General features: G+C 33.0%; 1 protein-coding gene across 1 annotated transcript in view; it reads right to left on the bottom strand.

Moving 5' to 3' along the window:
* Positions 1-9436: 9436 nt before the first annotated feature.
* Positions 9437-20611, bottom strand: part of LOC145690352 (hexosaminidase D-like) — a 190917-nt gene continuing 179742 nt past the window's right edge. The window contains exon 4 of the mRNA XM_081765170.1: positions 9437-18843. Coding sequence (XP_081621296.1) covers positions 16453-18825 — 2373 coding nt within the window. The 5' untranslated portion in view covers positions 18826-18843 and the 3' untranslated portion in view covers positions 9437-16452. The remainder of the gene's footprint in view (positions 18844-20611) is intronic.

The raw sequence follows: 20611 nt of genomic DNA, 5'->3' as shown, positions 1-20611 counted from the left end.
GCTGGATCACAGGAAAAATATCAATAATAATAATAATAATAATAATAATAAGTAAATAACATAAAATTGTTGTATGTGTACGGCGTTCAGAGACTAGCAGTAACTTGTTTTCCTCTACATGCTTGCGAGTAGACCACAATAAAACGCGGGATTATAGAGAATCAACCGTAGTTATCAAAAGGAGGAAAGAAATATACTATATATCTTTAAATTAAAGCGCACATTTTGGCGTGTTTTAAGTTCTAATTATGACCATAAACACTTATGTCTAAGTAAAGACTTATGAATAGACAGCTTTCATAGCAAAGTTGATAGCCAGACATTTTGAATATGACTATAAAATCTTAGAAAGAAGTGTACTCCGAGCAGAATCGCAGCGAAAACTGCAGAATTTTAACGTGATGCACATTTTTTACAATGAATCTTATGATTATTTTCTACAAAATTGAAAACAAATGCTATAGATATTTGATAAGCATATCTTAGTATACTCGTAGACTTTAATAGTCTGATTGGCTCTGTTAGAATTGTACAAATTCAGCCACCTTTTGAGTATAACCAATTGTTACGAATATATTTTCTTAAAATTTATACTGATAGTTTTGTATTCTGTGGACTAAAAACGAAGCGGATGATAGTTGCAAGTGCTGATAATGAAAGAATTATATTGATATTGAAGAGAAAACCGAAGGATTCCGAGAAAAATCGACTCATAATATGGTTACACATAATACCATCAGTTTAGTGTCATTCCTCATGTAATTCTTGCCTAATTTTAAGATAACCGAAATACTCGTGCATTATTTAATTCTTTAAATGTAATTCCATCTTTTTTTCGATCCTGTAGACGTTACAACTTTTATGTAGTTACGTGGACATAATTTCCTTTTTATTTAGCAGTGACGACAAAGACTTTTTCTTTTAATGACCAAAAAGAGAATAATGGTTAACAGTTTAACTTTCTAGGTACCGTATATCATTAGTCGTGATAATTAAATGAAACAGTGCTTGAAGATAAACACTACTACCACAAAAATCAATACGTAACAATTATGGAGCTTCGAGTGTCACATGCATAATGACGTTGAATTAATGACGAACGAGAATTGCCAAGCTGACATCTGTGATTCTCTCTGAGTGCTCTTAATTGACAATAGAACAAGCAATATTCACAAGTACATTCATTTTGTGTTGTGTAAATGATAACATGATCATCACTTGTTCGTAAAGCTTAACTACCATTACATTAAGATTAATAGATTGTTGTAGTTGGAAGTAAGCTTATTTGCTAACAGTTTAATGATGAATAACGTGTTAGCTTTACGTTTAAAAATATAAGAATTGTTACACTTTTAATTATTTTATTCAAAACAATGTTTTGATCCAAACTGTTTCTAGTGTTTTTCTTTTCAGACAGTTTTGATTAATCCCTTGCATAAAAGCTAGCAATATTTCGGAAAGACTTGCAACTAAAAAGCTCTTTTTTTAAAAAAAAAATCTCTAATCAATGTATTCTTATTGATGATACTAAACTAAAGAACATTTTTTACAAAACGTTACGATAAAGACATAGCAATATGTTTAGCAGATGATGACATAATAAATGTATCTTATTATTTCGCTTGTTTGCTTCAGTTTGGTAAGTTCCTTCAGAATTTACTCAAAAGATTTCCAAAACTTGCTAGTAATGCGTAGGTTGATTACATCATCATTTCCAGGGTGTCTATCGGTCACGAAAGTCACCAGTCATGAAAAAGTCACGAAATCAGAAAACGGTAATGAAAGTCAAGATAAAGTCACGAAATTTAGCTTTTGGGTCACGAATTTTTTTTTATCTGTACAAATCTAAGCACAGACTGGAAAATTTTGTTCTATCAAATGTCAAAATTCCCCACCAAAAATGTCTTTATGATTGGCTTTAGACGCTACTTAATCGCAAGCAAAGTATTCTGTCGCATGCTTGAAAATTCGGCCTAATTTGCACCCGAATTCGCTCTTGAGAATGTTAGGAAATTTTTATGGTTTTGTAAAGAAAAGGTCACGAAAAAGTCACGAAATTTCATTTGGAAATTTTACTAGACACCATGATTTCTCTCCAAAATGTATTGTTCTTTTTGTAGCTTTATTTATTTTTTCTTGAAGGAACGAACACCATATCCCATCCAAAGTTCATAATCCATTACAGTTTAATCTTTTCCAGAAATTTCCAGTAAATTATATGGATTTTATCACTCTGAATTTAAATTCTTTTGTTATTATGGTGTAGTTGATCGTAACCTAGCATGCCAAAATATAAGCTACACGAGCTACAGGTTTGGTATTCTCTGGACCAGTTCTATGTCACCCTTTAAAAAATATGTTTTCGTTATCAAATCATCCTTACGGCCAATCTGTGATGAAATAAACCTTCAGCAAGATCTAAGTATGTTGCATCTGATACGTCCGGCTGTTGTGAACTCCATTAAGTCATACTCCACAACAAACTATGCAGTTATAGTGTGTGTATTTTTATGGGATATAATCTAGTATATGGATAGACAAGCTACTTGAAACAGCTGAACATATGATCCATCAGAAGTGAAGATAGTCACTTACGATCCAATGTTAACTCTCTTTGACAAACGATGCATCTTACCCGATACCGAAATGGTAACGATGATAGCCTATTCTTTTGGTTAATGTCTGCCAAAGCCCATAAAATGGGGTATACATTGTATTTTACGTTGTATGTGATGTTGAGGAGCAACGTTAGACGTGACGCAATGCTCTTGTTTGTTGAATAGTTATTAACATCTTTTTGAGTCACATTGTCTGCGTGGAAAATAAACTGCAGATCCCCTGAATATAGTCCACTGTCAAACTAACATTATTTTGTCGAGTCACAACTTTCTTTAAGTCAAGATTTCAGTCTCTTATTGTACATAGAAGGCAAAACTATCGAATACACATTTTTTTCATTTCATATTTTGGCATGTCATTTTATATCCTTCAGTTATAACAGGGAAACTTTACCCAATTTATGTATGTTACTAGTTCTAAGTGTAAGTGCACAATCCATCTACGAAGTTTCATGAATGGTATATAAAAATACTAAAAGAACAACTGTAACCACGTGAAGATATTACACATACATCCTTCTTTCGATACACCTATTGGTACGGGTGTAGAGTTCTAAGATTCCTTTTGGGAATCCTTGTTGTGTGACCCTGTTTAGTTCACTGGCAACTGCCTGCTAGAGCTGGGTCGGAAGAATAATGGGGTGGTGGATACAGGCAATTTGTTTCTTGGCCAAAAATGCTCAGTAAGAATCACCTTGAGACAAGGCACGCTGTCATGGAGAAGGAGTCACTCATGAGAATCAAGAACTTTCGGTCTCATACGTCGAAGTATCTTCAACAACTGATTCATAAGATCTTTGTGAACTGCTACTGTGATATTGTGACCGTCGGTATGAATTCTTTGTGAACTACACCTCTCCAGTAGAAGAAAACCACCAACATAATATTCACGCGCATTACTTCTGAAGGCGCCTTTTCTTCTGTTGAGGAGAACCTTTACCGAACCAATTCAACCTTCTGATTGGTGTTTTGAGAAAGACTCGTACACGTCAAACAGTGACTCGCGTTCAGTGACTGTGACTCCAGTTATTATTTTTTGAGCTAATCTAGGTCCCTGCCTGCCATTCCATCAACTCACGATTCGCACAAACTCGCCACTCTTTTTGCTCGTCAGTGTGTGGCACGAATCGGGCACAAAGTTTTCTAAAGATCCTGTTCCACAAGTTTCGTAACACTATCTTTTCCAATGTTCAGGTCTTCAGCTATGACTGGCAAGATTTTCAACCAATTTCTGTAACACCAATTCTGTTTGTTCCGCAGTTCGAGCAGTCGTCGGCCGGCCACTCCTAGGGTCGTTGGTGATATTTTTGCGACCATCGCGGAACCGAGCATTTCACTTGAAAAGCATTGATCGAAAAAGAGGTTCATCTCGGTACGCACTAATAATCATTTCCACCTTTTGTGCCGTTTCCGTTAACGCAAAATTTGATTGCTAGCCCCTGTTCTGTTCTCATATTCATGACAATACACTGCGTAACGCCACACTTGCAGCACTATCACTCACACACCTGCTGCAGCAAAACAACAATCTCTTCATAGCACGTTCGTCAGGTGTTATGCTAATTCGCGTTTATTCTGCAGATTCCGCCATCGATCATATACCAGTGATGGCAGTCTCGAAAGTTAGTAGACGGACTGTGAAAATTGCCCATTAAGTCTAACTGTGTGATCCAAGAGCGTGGAATTACCAGGATATAATGGACACATGTGCGTATATGGTATTGTTCTGAGTATTGCATATTTTTCGAGGTGGAGAAATGCATTTCAACCTCTTTGCCAGAATAGCCGCCATCTTGGGTTCAAGTCAAGATTTTCAAATGGATCTGACTTCGAGCTTTAATTAACAGAACAATCACCCAAAGGATAATGACAGACTTTTAACTTCCTTGCACAGTGGTTAGACAAACTTTTAGGTGAACAAATAAAATTTCACATATTGGTCTGTGTTCAATTCACATTGAGTAGAGTCTCGAATAGTTGCTTCTGTTAAAATTATCGTATGATGTGGTTAGAAGCGGATCTAGCCCGGGACCGGGGGTCCTAGGCCCTCACGTTTTTTGAGTGACAAAAATAATTTAAACTATTATTTATACATTTTTGGAAGTTTATAATAAACTCATAATCTGGGTACTGTCTGCTCCGAAGTTTTTGTCTTCCAGATCCGCCACTGGATATTGAATCCGCCTTGTAGAACTCCACTTTATTGATCCGCTCAAATCCCAAGACTATCTTATTTGCTAAATAAAACTGTTTCTATCGTTACTGACGGAGAGTGGAAATTTTCTGGGGTAATTCTAATATGACAACGCACTCTACGTTTTGGCATATTTGAGGGAATATATGGGCCTCGAACTTCCACGTCGATAGATAGATCTCAGGAATCCTATTGAATAGCCGCCACACTAGTCTCGTCTAACTTTGCTAGACATTTATCTGGGAGAGCACACTCCGGTGAAATCTGATGTAACCTATGAAAAAAAAAATGTTGCTCATTTGTAAGAGAGAACTGTGGGGTGCTGTGCAAGTAACCACAATGGGTATTATCCGTACGGTGCATGAAAAGTTGTGAAGACACTCAACTATTTCACACAACTATGGCTACTTAGACTGTACCATTTAAACTACCAGGAACCTCCAATAACGGGAAAATCTGTTTTTTTTTTTTTTTACCTTGAAAACAAACAGTACTATGAAAAAAAAAAACTTCTACCATCCTGTTTTGAACATTTCCTAGTGTTGTTTCATGCACTATAAGCCTATGCTTGTATTTGAAAAAATTAACTTGCATCTAAAATAGTGGCCATTGGCGAAGTGACTGCAGAGTTTTTTCCTGCCAGAAAATAATATCTACGGTCCCAACATTACCCAATATTCATACATTTTTATGTTATTACAGTTCCACTCTTTCTAAACATTCAGTAGATCAAACAACAATAAATAGATACTTACTGCCTCTTGAAAAGTACAAAAAATCCGTAATTGATATACTCACACCAAGTGTACGAACCTAACAAATATAATTTGAAGAAATACTGAAGTAACAATAAAACTTACTATTTAAAATTGACGTGTTGTAAATCATTGTATTAAATATAGTTGTTTTATCTCTAGTAAAAATTGCGATCTCCAGATAACGAAAGTACACTTTTCATTTTTGATGGATTACATACGTAAAGATAAAGATTATTTCAATAGTCCTTGTGAAGTTAATAGGATTACTTGAAATTGCCGAGTTGTTCAGTCTTTGTTTACTGCATTATTATTCTGCAAATGATTGACATATTTCTTCTTATCTGTATTTGTTCTTAGTATATTAAGCTAGTTCATGCGTAAGTTAAACAACTACGCATTCGTAGCTAACAATAATGGAGACCAGACTTGTAAAATAATAATAATAATAATAATAATAATAATAATAATAATAATAATAATAATAATAATAATAATAATAATAATAAAAACAGCGGATGTCTTTTTGATCATGCAAGTTGCTAGAACGTGTCTACTTGCTTGATTAATTCATACATACATGTAACAATAATTTATGTACGAGGGGTGTTCAAGTCAATCTAAGACATTTTTTACAGGTTAAAATCGAATCTCAGGGTGGAGATAGTGCATGCAGTAGGAACTGCAAACTGTGTCCTGTTACTGGTAAGCGGCACTCATTTCGTGCGCTATCCCGGAGATCGGTGTTCAAGTTGGCGGACAAAAATGTGAACGTATACTTGGAACAGCGTGTAGTATTGACGTTTTTAGTGAAGAAAGGTATAAAACCAGGTGAAATTTACCAAAGACTTGAGTCACAATACGCTAATGAGTCATTCAGTCGCAGTAAGATATTGAATGGTGAGAGCAGTTCAAAGATGGCCGTACATCTGTCACTCACAGTCCTAGTCATGGTGGATCCCAGCTCACAGCAGTCATTCCTGTGAACATTCAATGAGTTGAACAGCTTATCATAGACAATCGTCGCATAATTTGTCGTGAAATTGCAAGCATGTGTAATCTTCTTTCGTTAGGAACACTGAACATAGTAATTCACGACCATTTGCTGTTCCGAAAAGTGAGTGCACACTGGATTCCAAAACATTGTTTCATTTTTAACTAGCGCAGAAAAATTGAAGCCTACACTAAACTGAAGGACCGCTATGACCAGAAAGGCCAGTACTTATTGAATTGCATCATCACATGTGACGAAATATTTCCATAGTGATGACGAAGTGAAGCAAGAAATCCTAGAATGGTTCAAAAGTACTGACAAATCTTTCTATGCCGAAATCTTCGGAGTCATTAGTTAAACGCTGGGACAAATGAATAATTGTATCAAGGGGTTATGTGGAAAAATACAGTTTCCACTACTTGAAATTTGTTCTTCTACGCTTTTTTAAAAATACAGAAAGTCCCGGATTGACTTGAACGCCCCTCGTAAATGTATCATCTTCACTTCAAACAAAAAGCTTAGAACAACCTATGTGGTTGAATCTATGAAGTCTTGTCGTTGGGATCGTTGAGCTGAATGTGACTGTTTTATAGTTTGAACACAAATAAAACCAACTTTTTCTATGATGAAGGTCAAGACCTGGGGGTGGTATTATTCAAGGAGAAAGAGAGCAGTTTTTCTTGTGTCTTCTAGTGACAATAGCAAGTGTCTGACTATTTGTATTGGTGGCAACATTTGACTTATTCACAGTCAGCACATGTCCGTTTGAAAGTTTTACTGCTGATAAGAAAAATCTGTTTAGTTCGTAATTCTACTGTAGTTGAAATTTAAGTCGTACTTTCACATTTTTTGAAAACTATGAAAAAATAAAGACATTATTAAAAATTTACCGTACGACGTAACTTTCTAGTACCTACAAAATGCAATAATTTATAATAATAACGTTATTTAAAAGACGTTTCTCATAATTGAACAACACGTCTGTGTTGGTGACGTACTACTCCTTAACACTGAGGAATCTTTCAATACTATGCCTATTTCACATTAATAACATTATGTAAGTTCTAAAAATTTACATTGTATGATACTAATATTGTCTTTTATGTTTGCATGGAAAAGGAGAAAATAATATAAAACTCAAGCCTAATACAGTGAAATCTTCGTTAATGGAATTCTATGGTAAACTGATTAAGTTTCGTTGTAGTCATGTTTTCACATAATGCAGACAAAATTGTACTGTTAAAAACTGGAACCGTAAAATGATTGCATTAAAGGCAGATTTTTGCATCATTTCTTTACCTGAATGATCAAAATAATTATAAAAACACTACTAAAAATTACTGAAATAATTTAGACGTTTTTCCATCAGAAACTATATATATGTATGTATGTAGGAAACTAGATGCTAGTATTATTTTGAAGTAAAAAATATTTTCATATTACGTAAATATGCCTTGACATTTTAAATTCAACCTCTTATGCTCCACGAGTTGTATCTGTGAAAGTAGAAGAAAAGAAATGTTATATCTTCGGTATACAGTCAAAAGTGCTTAAGTTAAATAAATAAATAAACAAACAAACAAACAAAAAAATGTGTCGACATAAGCCCTTAAAACCGACATTTGTGCGATATGGCTTAAGATACACTGGTCTTTGCGCCCAGATGTATGCCCATAATACCAACCGAAAGATAGTGTTTTTTCTGGTCGTTAATATATCACAAAGTGCAAATGGCCAAAAAGTGACTCAAACTCTTGTGGCCGTGCGAAGATATATAGTCGTACTATAACATCAAAATCACGTACGATTTAGTTTTAGAAAAGATGCAACTCGATACATTGTACCCGAACTTATGGGCTGTGGAAAGTTAACTATGATTGTTTTGGTGATATTTTCGGTATTTTCAACAATGAAACGTCACTAGTAAAGCATAGAACTAGAAAAGAATTCAAGAAATAAGATAATATTTTATTGATTTATATTCAGTTAAGCAAAAATTCTGTAATACCTAATAATTTTTCACTATATTTAGAATAACACGTCAGTTAAGAATTATTACAAATGCTGTAGTTCTTACTTTAATTAATTCACATTTATATTATTTAGTGGTCTAAGCATAATCGGGCTTTCAAAATCAACCATTTTGATTGAGATGTATTTGTTTCTAAATTGAAACTGTTTACGTTATCACTATAGCCATCAAAACGTAGGTAGGTAACTGAAATTGGGGTTACGTATCCACATCTTCCTGGATCGAAGTCTTTATGACATCGAAGTATCGAAGTCTTTATGAACCCAAAGCTGTTTTGGGTTCATTCGTATACTGGTCGCATATAATTTGAACTTCTTTACCTCGTGGACGAATTAAGTTTTGGAGCTGAAATTATATTTCCATGTAGAACGTGATAAACCGGCAATTAAAAAAAAAAAAATGTTATATATATGTTCTAGAGAAATAGTATTTTTCACATATGGAAAGCATTAATATTTCTTCAATATACATTAAGTTTTAGTTTGTCTAACCTACTTGCTTCATGCGTCTTTTCTTTAAGAAAATTTTATTAGATTTGGATTATTTGTTTTATTTATGCGAATTAGAAAAATTTAGGTAATCAATTCAGTGAATCAACGTTTTATTTCCATAAAAATGCCATAACTAATTCGACTATTTACTGCTGTTTTGCAAAGGATAAGAAATTGTAATTTATAAATAAATATTATTTTGAACATGGTAAATCAGACTATAGTTGGATAGGATAAAGTATGTAGTACATTTTTCACCTCCATTATATTTCTATTTATGTTTCGGCCATGTTTAAACTGCTATCTACGCTACATGAGAAAGGACGATTTAAAAAAAATCATAGAGGAACTGTTACACGAAGAAACTTAATATATTCAAGAGAAAACAATTTTACTTGACATTAAAAAAAATTTACAAACAAGCACGCACAAAATTATATATAACAAAAGTTTCTTCTAACATAATTCTATAATTTCTTTTTTATCAGAACTATTTATTCGAGTATTACACATTTTTTTAAAAGCACTACGATGTTCCGCTCATATTTGAATGCATATATATATACATATATATATATATATGCATATATATATATATATATATACATATACACATGAGCTGTTTTTGTATTTTCTTATCATTGATGTATTTTGTTTACGTTTCATTTTCAATTTACCAACATGTCATGCTACAGAAATAAAACTCACTTTGGGTGCACTTCATACATACACACGGAAAATTTCATCTTAATTATTTTCTTATTATAAAAAAAGAAAAATGCAGGACTATAAATTTTGATACTTTGTTCGTCAAAGTTTAATCTCTACAGTCATGTGTAGAGTTCCAATAAAGATACATAATAATTTAACGCAGAAGCGAAATATTTCTATCATTGTAGAAAAAACATGAGAAAGTAATACTGCTACGGAAATTTTCAGAAAAGTGGTTACATCCACACACACATATACATACATACATACTGTACTGACTTATATACTGCACACTCTAATAGAAAATAAGGAGTAGAGTTGTTATTCGAAACATTATATTTTACAATTAAAAAAAATAAATAACGGTTACGTTGCCAGTGATGATTAAAACTACGAAATACTTTTTTGTTTCTTTCAGAATTATTTTCATATATAGATGCTTGTATAGTATTTTCATACTGTTCAACAAAATTATTCTGTTTCGCTTAATGTTTTTGAATGTATGTATTTTGAAAGTCTTTAGTAAGTATGTGTCAATTCGATATTTTAGCTTGAGGTCAGAAATATTCTCAAACTTTTAGAAATTCTGCACGAAATAAATAAATAATAATAATAAAAACATCAAAAAATTTATATTATTTATACTTATCAAAAAGTAATGAATGTAACTTTTGAACAAGCATTTTTCTCTGGCAGTACGAAATGGTACGATCTACAAACACCTTTTAAAGAAAATTATCATTTCATGCCTATAATCAAAAAATAAATTCATATCGTTCTTGAATACGGTGTGATATAACACAAATTTTAGATGATGATGATCATGTTACATCACTTTATGTTTTTTTTTTATTATTATTTTAAATAATATTTTTTATTTTGTTCATTATTGATAACTGGATTATTCTGTAGTTGATGCTTTACATTTTCTTCTATTACATATATATATATCTTCTAACACTCCTAGTAGTCCTGTCAAGTGTGTATTAAAATAACATAGTTATTTTAATTGTGCATAACTAAAAATATTACATTTAACATTTCATTTATTACATTTGTCGGTTTGTACATTTGTCCTAAATATACTATACCATATAGATGGGTGTTTAATTGCTGTTACATGGATCAATAGTTTGTTTTCTTGAAGCTGCTGAAGAGGTACTCTGAAATTACTCAAATACGTTATTAATTTCTTTCTTTTTTTTTATCATTACACACACACACACTCAAAGTAATTTAGCTTAATGCTACATTAACTACAATGGCAAAGCTCGAATTTGTTGGACCCCAAAGTTATCATTAGTATATAAGGCTTCCTTCACATTTATTATTTTTTTTTAATGCTGGCAACCACTATACCAAAGAATGTTTTGCTTCTTAAAGTCACTGTATAACTATTTATGTATTATACAAATATAATATAATGTGCTTTGTCTGACCACTAGCATCTGCATTTAAAAAAAAATACAAAATTTCTTAATTCTCATATAGAACATATTTTATTTTCCTTGCTAGAAAAGGCAATTGGGAAGGTAGGCTTCTACAGCCCACAGTCTTTTCGATATGGCCAAACATGTTTCTTTCTTTTCTTCTTTTAATTATGGGTCCTTTCTAAAAACTATAGCAGTGTTCCTTCTATGAACACGAATATCTGTAACATTGGCCTGTATCTTTCTGAAATATGTAAACTGACACATACGTTTCATCCATACATACACACAAGCAGAAGACAGACACAAAGTTGAAAGTGAGTTAACAATTATTTTTTTCTCTTTTTTGAAACATCGTTTTATAAAATAGATTCAGCAGTTCTCTTGCAGTGAGAACTTTAAATGTCAACCTCAGAGAATGATGTAGCAGTGAGAGACGTAGCAATAGCTTTAACCTGTTCATTCTTTATTATATCGTAAAAATTATTATTTCAAATTGCGATTGTTACAGTACATCACTGACTGAAACAAGAATGTTATTATTATTATTATTCTTTGTTACAGGTCACAGCCACACGATAATACACTATGGTGAAAGAAAAAAAATAGAAAACATATTTACATATTTTGTCAAGAAAAACTTCTAATTTCACAAGAGAGCTTTCTTGTTTTCATTTTCTTTTCTAGTATATAGATGCACAGATACGAGTATTGTTGTATGTACATATTATATGAACGTTACTAGCCTCGTAACCAATTTATCACTTACTTTCTTTTTAAAAAATATTGGCTAATTGCATAAAGTTGGAACACGAAAGAAGCTTTACAAATAGCATTAAACTATTATCTGAGATGGGCATCTCCATAACTTTTGTTAAATAACAATACCAGAGAACATTTACAACTGATACAAATACCATGCAAAGATCCACCGAATACTGTACATAAATAATCAACAATTCAGAACATCAAGAGAATATAAGAATGGAAGCGGAATTTAAGACACTTTAAATATATCTATTGTATATTGTTTATTATATATAATGTGGACTAACTATTACAACGTAAATATTACACATTAATAAATTATTTGCCTTACAAGATAAAAGTTGTTAAGACTAAAATACATGCAAGGTAGTGTGAATTCATTAAATAATTATCACCTTCGTGAAGGAAAACTCATTTTAACTGCACAGTTCTTAATACCGGTATATACACATGTGTGTACATATAACCGAATGTAACCTACATATGCACTGCATATATAGTAATAATAATTTTACATTTTGCCATTTCAGAATCACGATGATTAGGAAAAAAGTTTACTTTGTTAGTTTCAAATATAGTATTTCTCAAAGATAAATTTAAGTAGTAGAGGTAACGTTCAATCGTACTATTAAAACAAAAATATAATTATTTTCTTGTACAATATTTCTACCACTATTGCTACGTCTCTGGTATTACTCATAGTGTATTCCTTTAAAAAAAAAATAAGAAGAATATATACATTCATAGGTAAAAAAAGAGGAAAATCATAAATAAATAGAAATGAAAGAAACATAAGAAAATATTTTAAGTAGTCACAACCAACATTTACACATATTTTCATATTGTTTACGAGAAACAGCCCGTTAATTATTTCAATTATAAAATAGACAACGGGTATCTGACATAACATTATCTTTCTTTCCTTTCTTAATTTAACTATTAACACTAATAAGTAATAGAAAGTATCTTTTTTTCCATATATTTAAGTTTGCAGCTCTCAGTAAAATACACAAAGGAGTTATACAAATCTAAAGATTGCTTCATTAACACCAATCCAATATGGATCAGTCTATATTTATATATAAACAAACAAATTCAGAGACACAGCCTATGTATCCCCACACATTTGAAATATATGTACATATGAGAATAAGCATTATCTTAATCACTCAGGCACACTAACTTTCCTTTCTTTAAGAACTAATACTACAACATATAATACTATCCATGCCCATATATATTGTCATTAATATCTTTTTTAAAAAAATACTTATGTTTCGAAAACTGGAATTAAAATTACATACCATTTTTAGCTGAAACTCATGTTGGTTTTTTATTCTTGGTTTGTATGAAAATGGACTTCAAGCAATTTTTAAACATGTGCTTACGGGATAAGGTATCCTCTGAATGTAGAGTAATATTATGTAATAATAACATTTATATCATTGTAAAGATTAGTAACTGATAACTTCTCGGTTTTGTGGACAAATATATCAGAAGAAATGTGTATCAACACCGGTCAGCCAACCCTTTTCCTCGAACCATATCAGTAATCCACTGATAAATATGCCAAGTTCTTTGCACCTGTCTACCTCTGAATGAGTGTAAACAATTTAGAGAGAAGAGATGAGCCGTTGTCGACGACAAGTTCATACATTGGAAAGAACGATTCAACCATTACTGTAATTCAAGAAATAATAAATAGTGCTGATAACATGTTATTGTGCCTTCTTTGAAAGCCAATGCTGGGAAAGAAATACTTGTAACAGTTTCATAAAACAAAACTCATGTACCTTTCGTAAATAAAAATGACAAATGAGATTTCTCTAATAATTAATGACGGTAAGTTGGTTTCTGTAGGAAGTTACATAATGAAAAATTACGTGAGAAAATTTATTTTTATTATGTCCTTAAAAGGTCATTTGTTCAATATAGTTATGTAATTACTTAAATATGAGTGTTAATACGAAATGCTTCACATTAAAGTCATGATCTTAAATGTGGTTTAAATGGGGATGGATATTTGTACTGTTTTAATTCGAAAGAATATGCATTCTATAGTAACGCCAGTACAAGTTGATTTCTGAATGTCTGCTGATTTTCTGCTTTTAAAGTAGATGAATGCGTTAATTCCTGACCTCATATAAATTATGGGAAATTGGAGATGTCGTATCTAGTCTGCAACGCCTTATGAATAGCTTTCAAAATGATTCTCTCTCCTCCTCCTCCTTTATTTAAAAAACAATTTTCAGAATATTGATGAAATATATCAGAGGGTCGAGATTTATCCACCATCTTCCGTCGTCATTAATCATTTTCATAAATGTTTACATTGAATTTACCGTGAAGTTTACAATAATCCGTCAAATTATAAAAAAGAAGACGAAGAACACTTGTACTTCACTTTTCTTGCTTTAAATGATCCCCTAAGACATTCTGTACTTTTATTTTCCTGTCACATGATGAAATAATTTTGCGTAAAAATTGATAATATGCATGCAAACTGATGTGCTATAAAAACGATTATTGTGGCTAGCGTATGCGCCTTTAGTGTACGTATTCCTGAGCTCAATTCCCGGTGGAAGAATATTACAAACTTTGAGCGCATTATGGCGGTTCGGATTCCATCTTAAATTATAAATTTACATCTGATATAGCCTCGCCGCTGAAAAAGGACGCTAAACTTCCTTTTTTAAAAAAAAAAACAAAAAGCAATACAAACTATTATTTTTGTAACACATATCACTTGCACTTGTAATGGTTTCACACTAGTAACTCAACTCTTGAAAACATGAAATATAGCTTTCCTACATTGTGTAGAAATGCAGAGCCGTTGGAAATTTAATATCTAATACAATACTCTTTCATATGCAGCCACTCATTTTAACCGTCAAATTACAATTTTTATGACAGATTATTGTGAACCTGAACCGAATTTACTATGTTACAAAATAAGTATTAATAACAAAACTCTGTGATATACGTGATTAAGACCTAAGTCTGCATGTGAAGATATAAAATCTACCATTGAAGTTATGAAAGAAGAAAAATATCAAAATTCGAACTTTGTAATAATTTCAACCTTTTTTAAAGGAAAAATCCAGCTTCTTTGAACGTCACCCCAAATATAGAAAAGGAGCTAGTGATACATTTGCCCGTACCCTTTTCTTATTACATATAAACCAACTTTTCACTTTTCACAAACTTTTCATGAAAATAAGCAACTAATATGTGTTGCTTTTTTATTATTATTTAGTAGGCCATATTTTAATAAACAGCTCATTTATATTATGGTGATCCATGTATTTTCAATTCAATTTTCTTAAAAAAATTAAATTCTTCAAAGCTTTTGTAAAGTCACAATGTGAAAGTATTTGTATCAACAGAACAGATTGTTTTTTATGCTTTGTTATGCTTCGACGCTAACAATGGGAATACAAAATGACGCGTGTGAGAACGGAAGACGCATAAATGAATAACGGAAAAGACAATACGGAAGAGAAATAAAAAAAGAAATGTTAAAAAGATGGAAGAGGAGAACCATAAACCTGAATTTTTGTTTCAAAGTTAAAATTGCGCGCACGTGTGCTTCACACTAAACTCACAAAGCTAAGCTCTAGTGCACGTAAGTTTATAGGAGTAATTCATGGAAGCATGATTTTAAGCCCTTGTGTTGAATCACAGATGCACAGTTCCTGTCTTCAATTATCTTGCTTTTGGTTCTAAAATATTACTCAAGAAACAACGAAGTATTAACTTGGGAACTCATTTTCTTTTTAGCGGTTTCTCTACTATATTACTCAAGAAATAATAAGTAGCATTTACTTTTTAGTATGTCAATTACAGATCACTGTTACAACAGAAGTTTAAAGAAAAAGTTATGAAAAGTAATGTAATAGTCCCTGTTATCGCTATATGATAACGCTTATTCTCATACAGGAATGGCATTTTATATATATATAGTTTACTCTTCTTTTTGCAAGCACATGAGAATGCACATTCAGGGCAAAATATATCTGTATTGTTCAGTAACATTTCACTGCAGAAACTCAAACGTGCAAAATACTGCAGCAACTGTATAATCACATAACTCTAAAACAATAACAGATCACAGGGAAGTACTAATGTACAAGAATATTTCTACGCGTGCATATATATATTTTTTGTAGATTATCACGTTAATATGGCAGCAACGTTTATTTGAGTTTATGCACATAAAAGTATACGCCATACGATGTCCTTCTATAAATATATATTAGGCAGTTGCCGCGAAAATCACAATATCTTGATGTGTGCAAAAGTTCTTACTTCATATTCACACGATCAGATCACTAACTTACCTTGATGTGTGTAAAGTTCGTATTTCATAGCCACACGATCAAATCACTAACTTAATCATGAGCATAACAGCAATTTGAAACATTTTACTATCAGATATCACTGATTTAGAAACACTTATTCATTGAGATTCAGTCTGTTTTGGATTGTTTTTATCTGTAGCAGTATCATCATCTTCTGACAACGGAACCCCTAATTGTTTCAGTTGAGGTAATACTGGGAGAGGCCGAGCTGGCCATGTCTTAAACGATTTTAAGTCCGTAGCTGCCTTTTGGATGTTTTCTAATTGTTCAATAACTGGATATAATCTTTGTTCTATCCACTCACCGACAGTGTACACATCATATACTTCTGAAAGAGCCTCTTTCGCCGCTTTCACTAACGACGTATACGTGTGGTACATTCTTGGATGGTCCATCATCAACTCATCAACACGTAACGGAATAGAGTAATTACGACGAACATTATAGTCTGTCATCCATCCTTTAGCCTTTGTTACACTATGTATGAATTCTTTGACTTCTTTTTCAGCTGCATGAAGTCGATATGTCACTTTATAAAAAGGTGCACCAGGAAAGAAACACCAAGCAAATTTCTCCCACAGAAATGGGTCATTGTTTAGGTTCACAAAAGTTCCATGACGGGATGTTTGAGAGCATACTAAATTAGTATATAGTTTTTGTTTCAAACTTTGATTGAAGAATCCATGTGAAGTTGCTAAAAGATTAACCGCTAAAGATGGTATAGCTGCGGGCAAAAGTTCGCATAGAACTGCAAAGTGGTCGTATCGCTGCCAGCCAGTTATTGCAATACCTCTGAAACCACCTTTGAATTTTGGTCCTTCGGTAGCCATTACTTCTAACCATCGTAGATTATTCTCTAAATGTCGTTTTACGTTTGGAACGTACATAGTTTCCCCAAAAGCGCCTTTGAAAGCACTTGCCGTCCATACATAAGGGAAAACCGCAGCATATTTGTCCCATATCATAGTTGGTACGAAGCGATACACATCTTCCGCGTATACCCAAACCATTGGCTCCACAAGTTCTCCTATCTTGAAATCATCAAAATTTTGCGGCATAAGATGTCTCAACATGTCATCCCATATTATAGGTGTGACATTATATTTGTTGCGAACATACCTTGCAACACGACTTACATGGGATAAAAATAAGTTTTCTCGCAGTTGTTGACGACATCGTGGACATTCACCCATCTGAAAAACTTCATCACAACCTATATGAAGATATCTAATCTTATTATGGTATGCCATCACTTGATCTATCATTTTCTCAACAAACTGCATTGATTCGTTTAAGGACGGACAAAGTGCTTGTGGAGATTCTGGAACCTCACGAAGATGTACAAATTGTTCATGTTTGAGAGCAAACTCCATATGACCAAACGTTTGAACTAAAGGAATGATTTCCAAACCGTTATTGCTTGCAAGCTCTATGATAGTTTTTATTTCACGTCTGGAATAATGGTTTTTGGCTACAACAACTTCCAAAGATTCTTTGAAAGGGAACATGTCTTCCCATTCAAGAATAACACTGGTGGCTCCCATTTGTTTCAACATAGGAAAGAGACGTTTTAGATAACTAACTTTTGGCGGAGCTCCTTTGAAATCAAAGTGAACTATTCTTTTAGGTGGCACATATGGATGCTTTGGATCGATATTGATGTATGGTATTCCCATTTGGTAAAGGCTCTGATAATATGCATTATTACCTTGATTATCAAACTGAGCTACACCACCCTGCATGTAGTTTTGATTTCCGCTGCCTGCAGTCTCTATGCTCTGTTGAGTTTCCAAGTTATCCTGTGCTACAGCAGGTGCCGGTGGATTGCTTTCTACATCTTTGTTACTGTTATCTGAAGGATTATGTTGAATTTGTTTTACAGCTTCGCCGGGATTGTAAATAGGTATTTCTTGAATTTGGGCGACTGGAGAGTTTTGGCCATTATTGTCTACAACTTGAGGTGAAAGTGGCCATCCTCTTCTGCTTGCTTCTTGTCGTTTTTCCATGCCGTACTGTTCAAGCAACGCTTTTCTCTTCATTAGATCTTCACGGCTAGGTGCTTCAGGTAAAACCATCGTGGGTGGGGATACTGTTTCTGGCTTCAATCTTACAGGCGATCCATTACCTTGATTGGGAACAAACTGTACATTTTGAATATGATTACCACCATTTTCTTGTCCATGAACCGTATCACCCGAAACACGTGCTGCTGGCGCCACAACTTGAGCACTTGACGTTGAATGCGGTCGTGGAAAACTATCGCGCTGTAGATTGTGTAAAGTTCTTAAACTTCCAGCAACATCTGGCATTTTGTCCGAGGACGTGTTGTCTGTTCGACTGACAAGTGATGTATACTGTACACAAATAAGTAAGAGAGCTATACAGGCGGCGACGCCAAGAAGTGTTGACTTACGACGCCATGCTGTTAGTCCGACTCGACCGGCGTACGATGCTGCGAAGTCCATTGCCATTTCAGGAAGATTTTTATTCTGAAATTAGAGATATGTGGCAATTAGTATTACCATAATTGCTCAAATGAAAACACATATATATATTGAAGCAGCAAGAAGGATATTCCTGTATATCTATCATAAAAGCTATCTGTACACTGATGTCAATTTAATGAATATAACTCAACAATTACAATGCTATCATAGGAATTAACGACAATGGTACGAAGGTATTCAAAGGCCACTCTAAATTAATATAAATCAACTTGTAGCTGATGTTCTACAAAAAGTCAAGCTTCTGAACATAGTAATCAACTATATATTATTTTACTAGCTCTGAAACACTTAAAAGAATAAAGAACGTATATGTTTCAGCGAGAGACTTAACTGGCCACTTGAATGTTAACTAATGTAACTCCAAAAGTGTATTTTTCCAGGAGAGAGCTTTGAACTTCAATGTCTCACGTAAATCACACGGAGAGAATGTTGTTCGTTATAAGTTTTAGAAAATAAATTTCATAATTATGTTTTTGGTTGCAATCGTAAGAGAAATATAAATTTTTCATGAAATATTGAACTTCAAAGTTCTATTCTGAAAAAAAAAAAATCATTTTGCAGTTACATCATTTGGCATCCAAGCGGTCCAAATGTCATAGAAACATCTTGTTCTCGATACAGATTTAACGAATTTTCCAGCAATGAACTTAAATTGACCATTGGGATCTTAAGTGTTGTAATTCCAAAAGTGAATTTTTCCAGGAGAGAGCTTTGAACCATAAAATAAATATAAATTTTTCATGAGATATTGAACTTTAAAAGTTCTCTCCTGGAAAATGTTCATTTTGAAGTCAACACCATTTGGCATCTACGTGGTCCAAATGCCATAGAAACTCCTCATTTTCGATACGAATTTAACGAATTTTCCATTTCACCACCAAAAAGTTTTTGTTCCCAGAAATACTATTTAAAAAAAGATTCAATATTACTAGCAAAGAAACACTATCAAGTATTGTGTTCAATCTTCTGTTCTAATTAAGAATTGGGAGTCCATTTTGGCACCACATTTAACATGTTGAATACGTACCTACGGCTTCTTTCACTTTTAGCCCATTTATTTATATGGGATAATTATTTTTGTTTTATGCATATAAGTATTTTTTTCCCCTTTTTCTTTGAAATGATCTGGAATTTTACTGACTTGAGTTTGATGATCTTTTTTCTTTAATTCTAGTTTGTCTCCTGCTTTTTACAAAATGAATTTTGCATACATAAATTAAACTTTATTATTACATATTGAAATTATATTACATATCACAAGATTTACTTTTCAGGAAGTAAGGGACATTTAAGTGGATTTGAGAAAGAAATCAATAAAATTCAAACCCACTGAAATTTCGGTTTATTTTAGAGAAAAGGGAAAATATAATTCCCCATGTAAATTAATGGGCTGAAAAGAGAAAGATGACACTGGTACTTAACATTCTTAATAGCATTGGTTCCTTCCTCTCCAGTGGAGAACCGTTTATAATTACTTGTGCGAATCGTACAAGTGACATGCCAGCAGGCTTTCATCCAGAAAATTTTGTCCAGGGGAGATCAAAATGTGAGGGCTTATATATATATACTGTGTCATACTTCTACGCGTGTTTCGTACGTAGCAACAAGTTTAATTATCCTCGTGATCTTCAAGAACGGTAGGCCTATCCCACAGGTGAAACTGTCGTCACGATACTTTTGGTTGAATTTAATTGAGAACTTTTTTTTTTTACCAAAGATTGCAGATAAGCAATTGAAAGAAGAGCCCCCA

Source organism: Thermobia domestica, chromosome 1 (genome assembly GCF_964235325.1).
Source record: "Thermobia domestica chromosome 1, izTheDome1.hap1.1, whole genome shotgun sequence".
Lineage (NCBI taxonomy): Eukaryota > Metazoa > Arthropoda > Insecta > Zygentoma > Lepismatidae > Thermobia > Thermobia domestica.
This window is presented reverse-complemented; position numbering and strand designations above follow the sequence as displayed.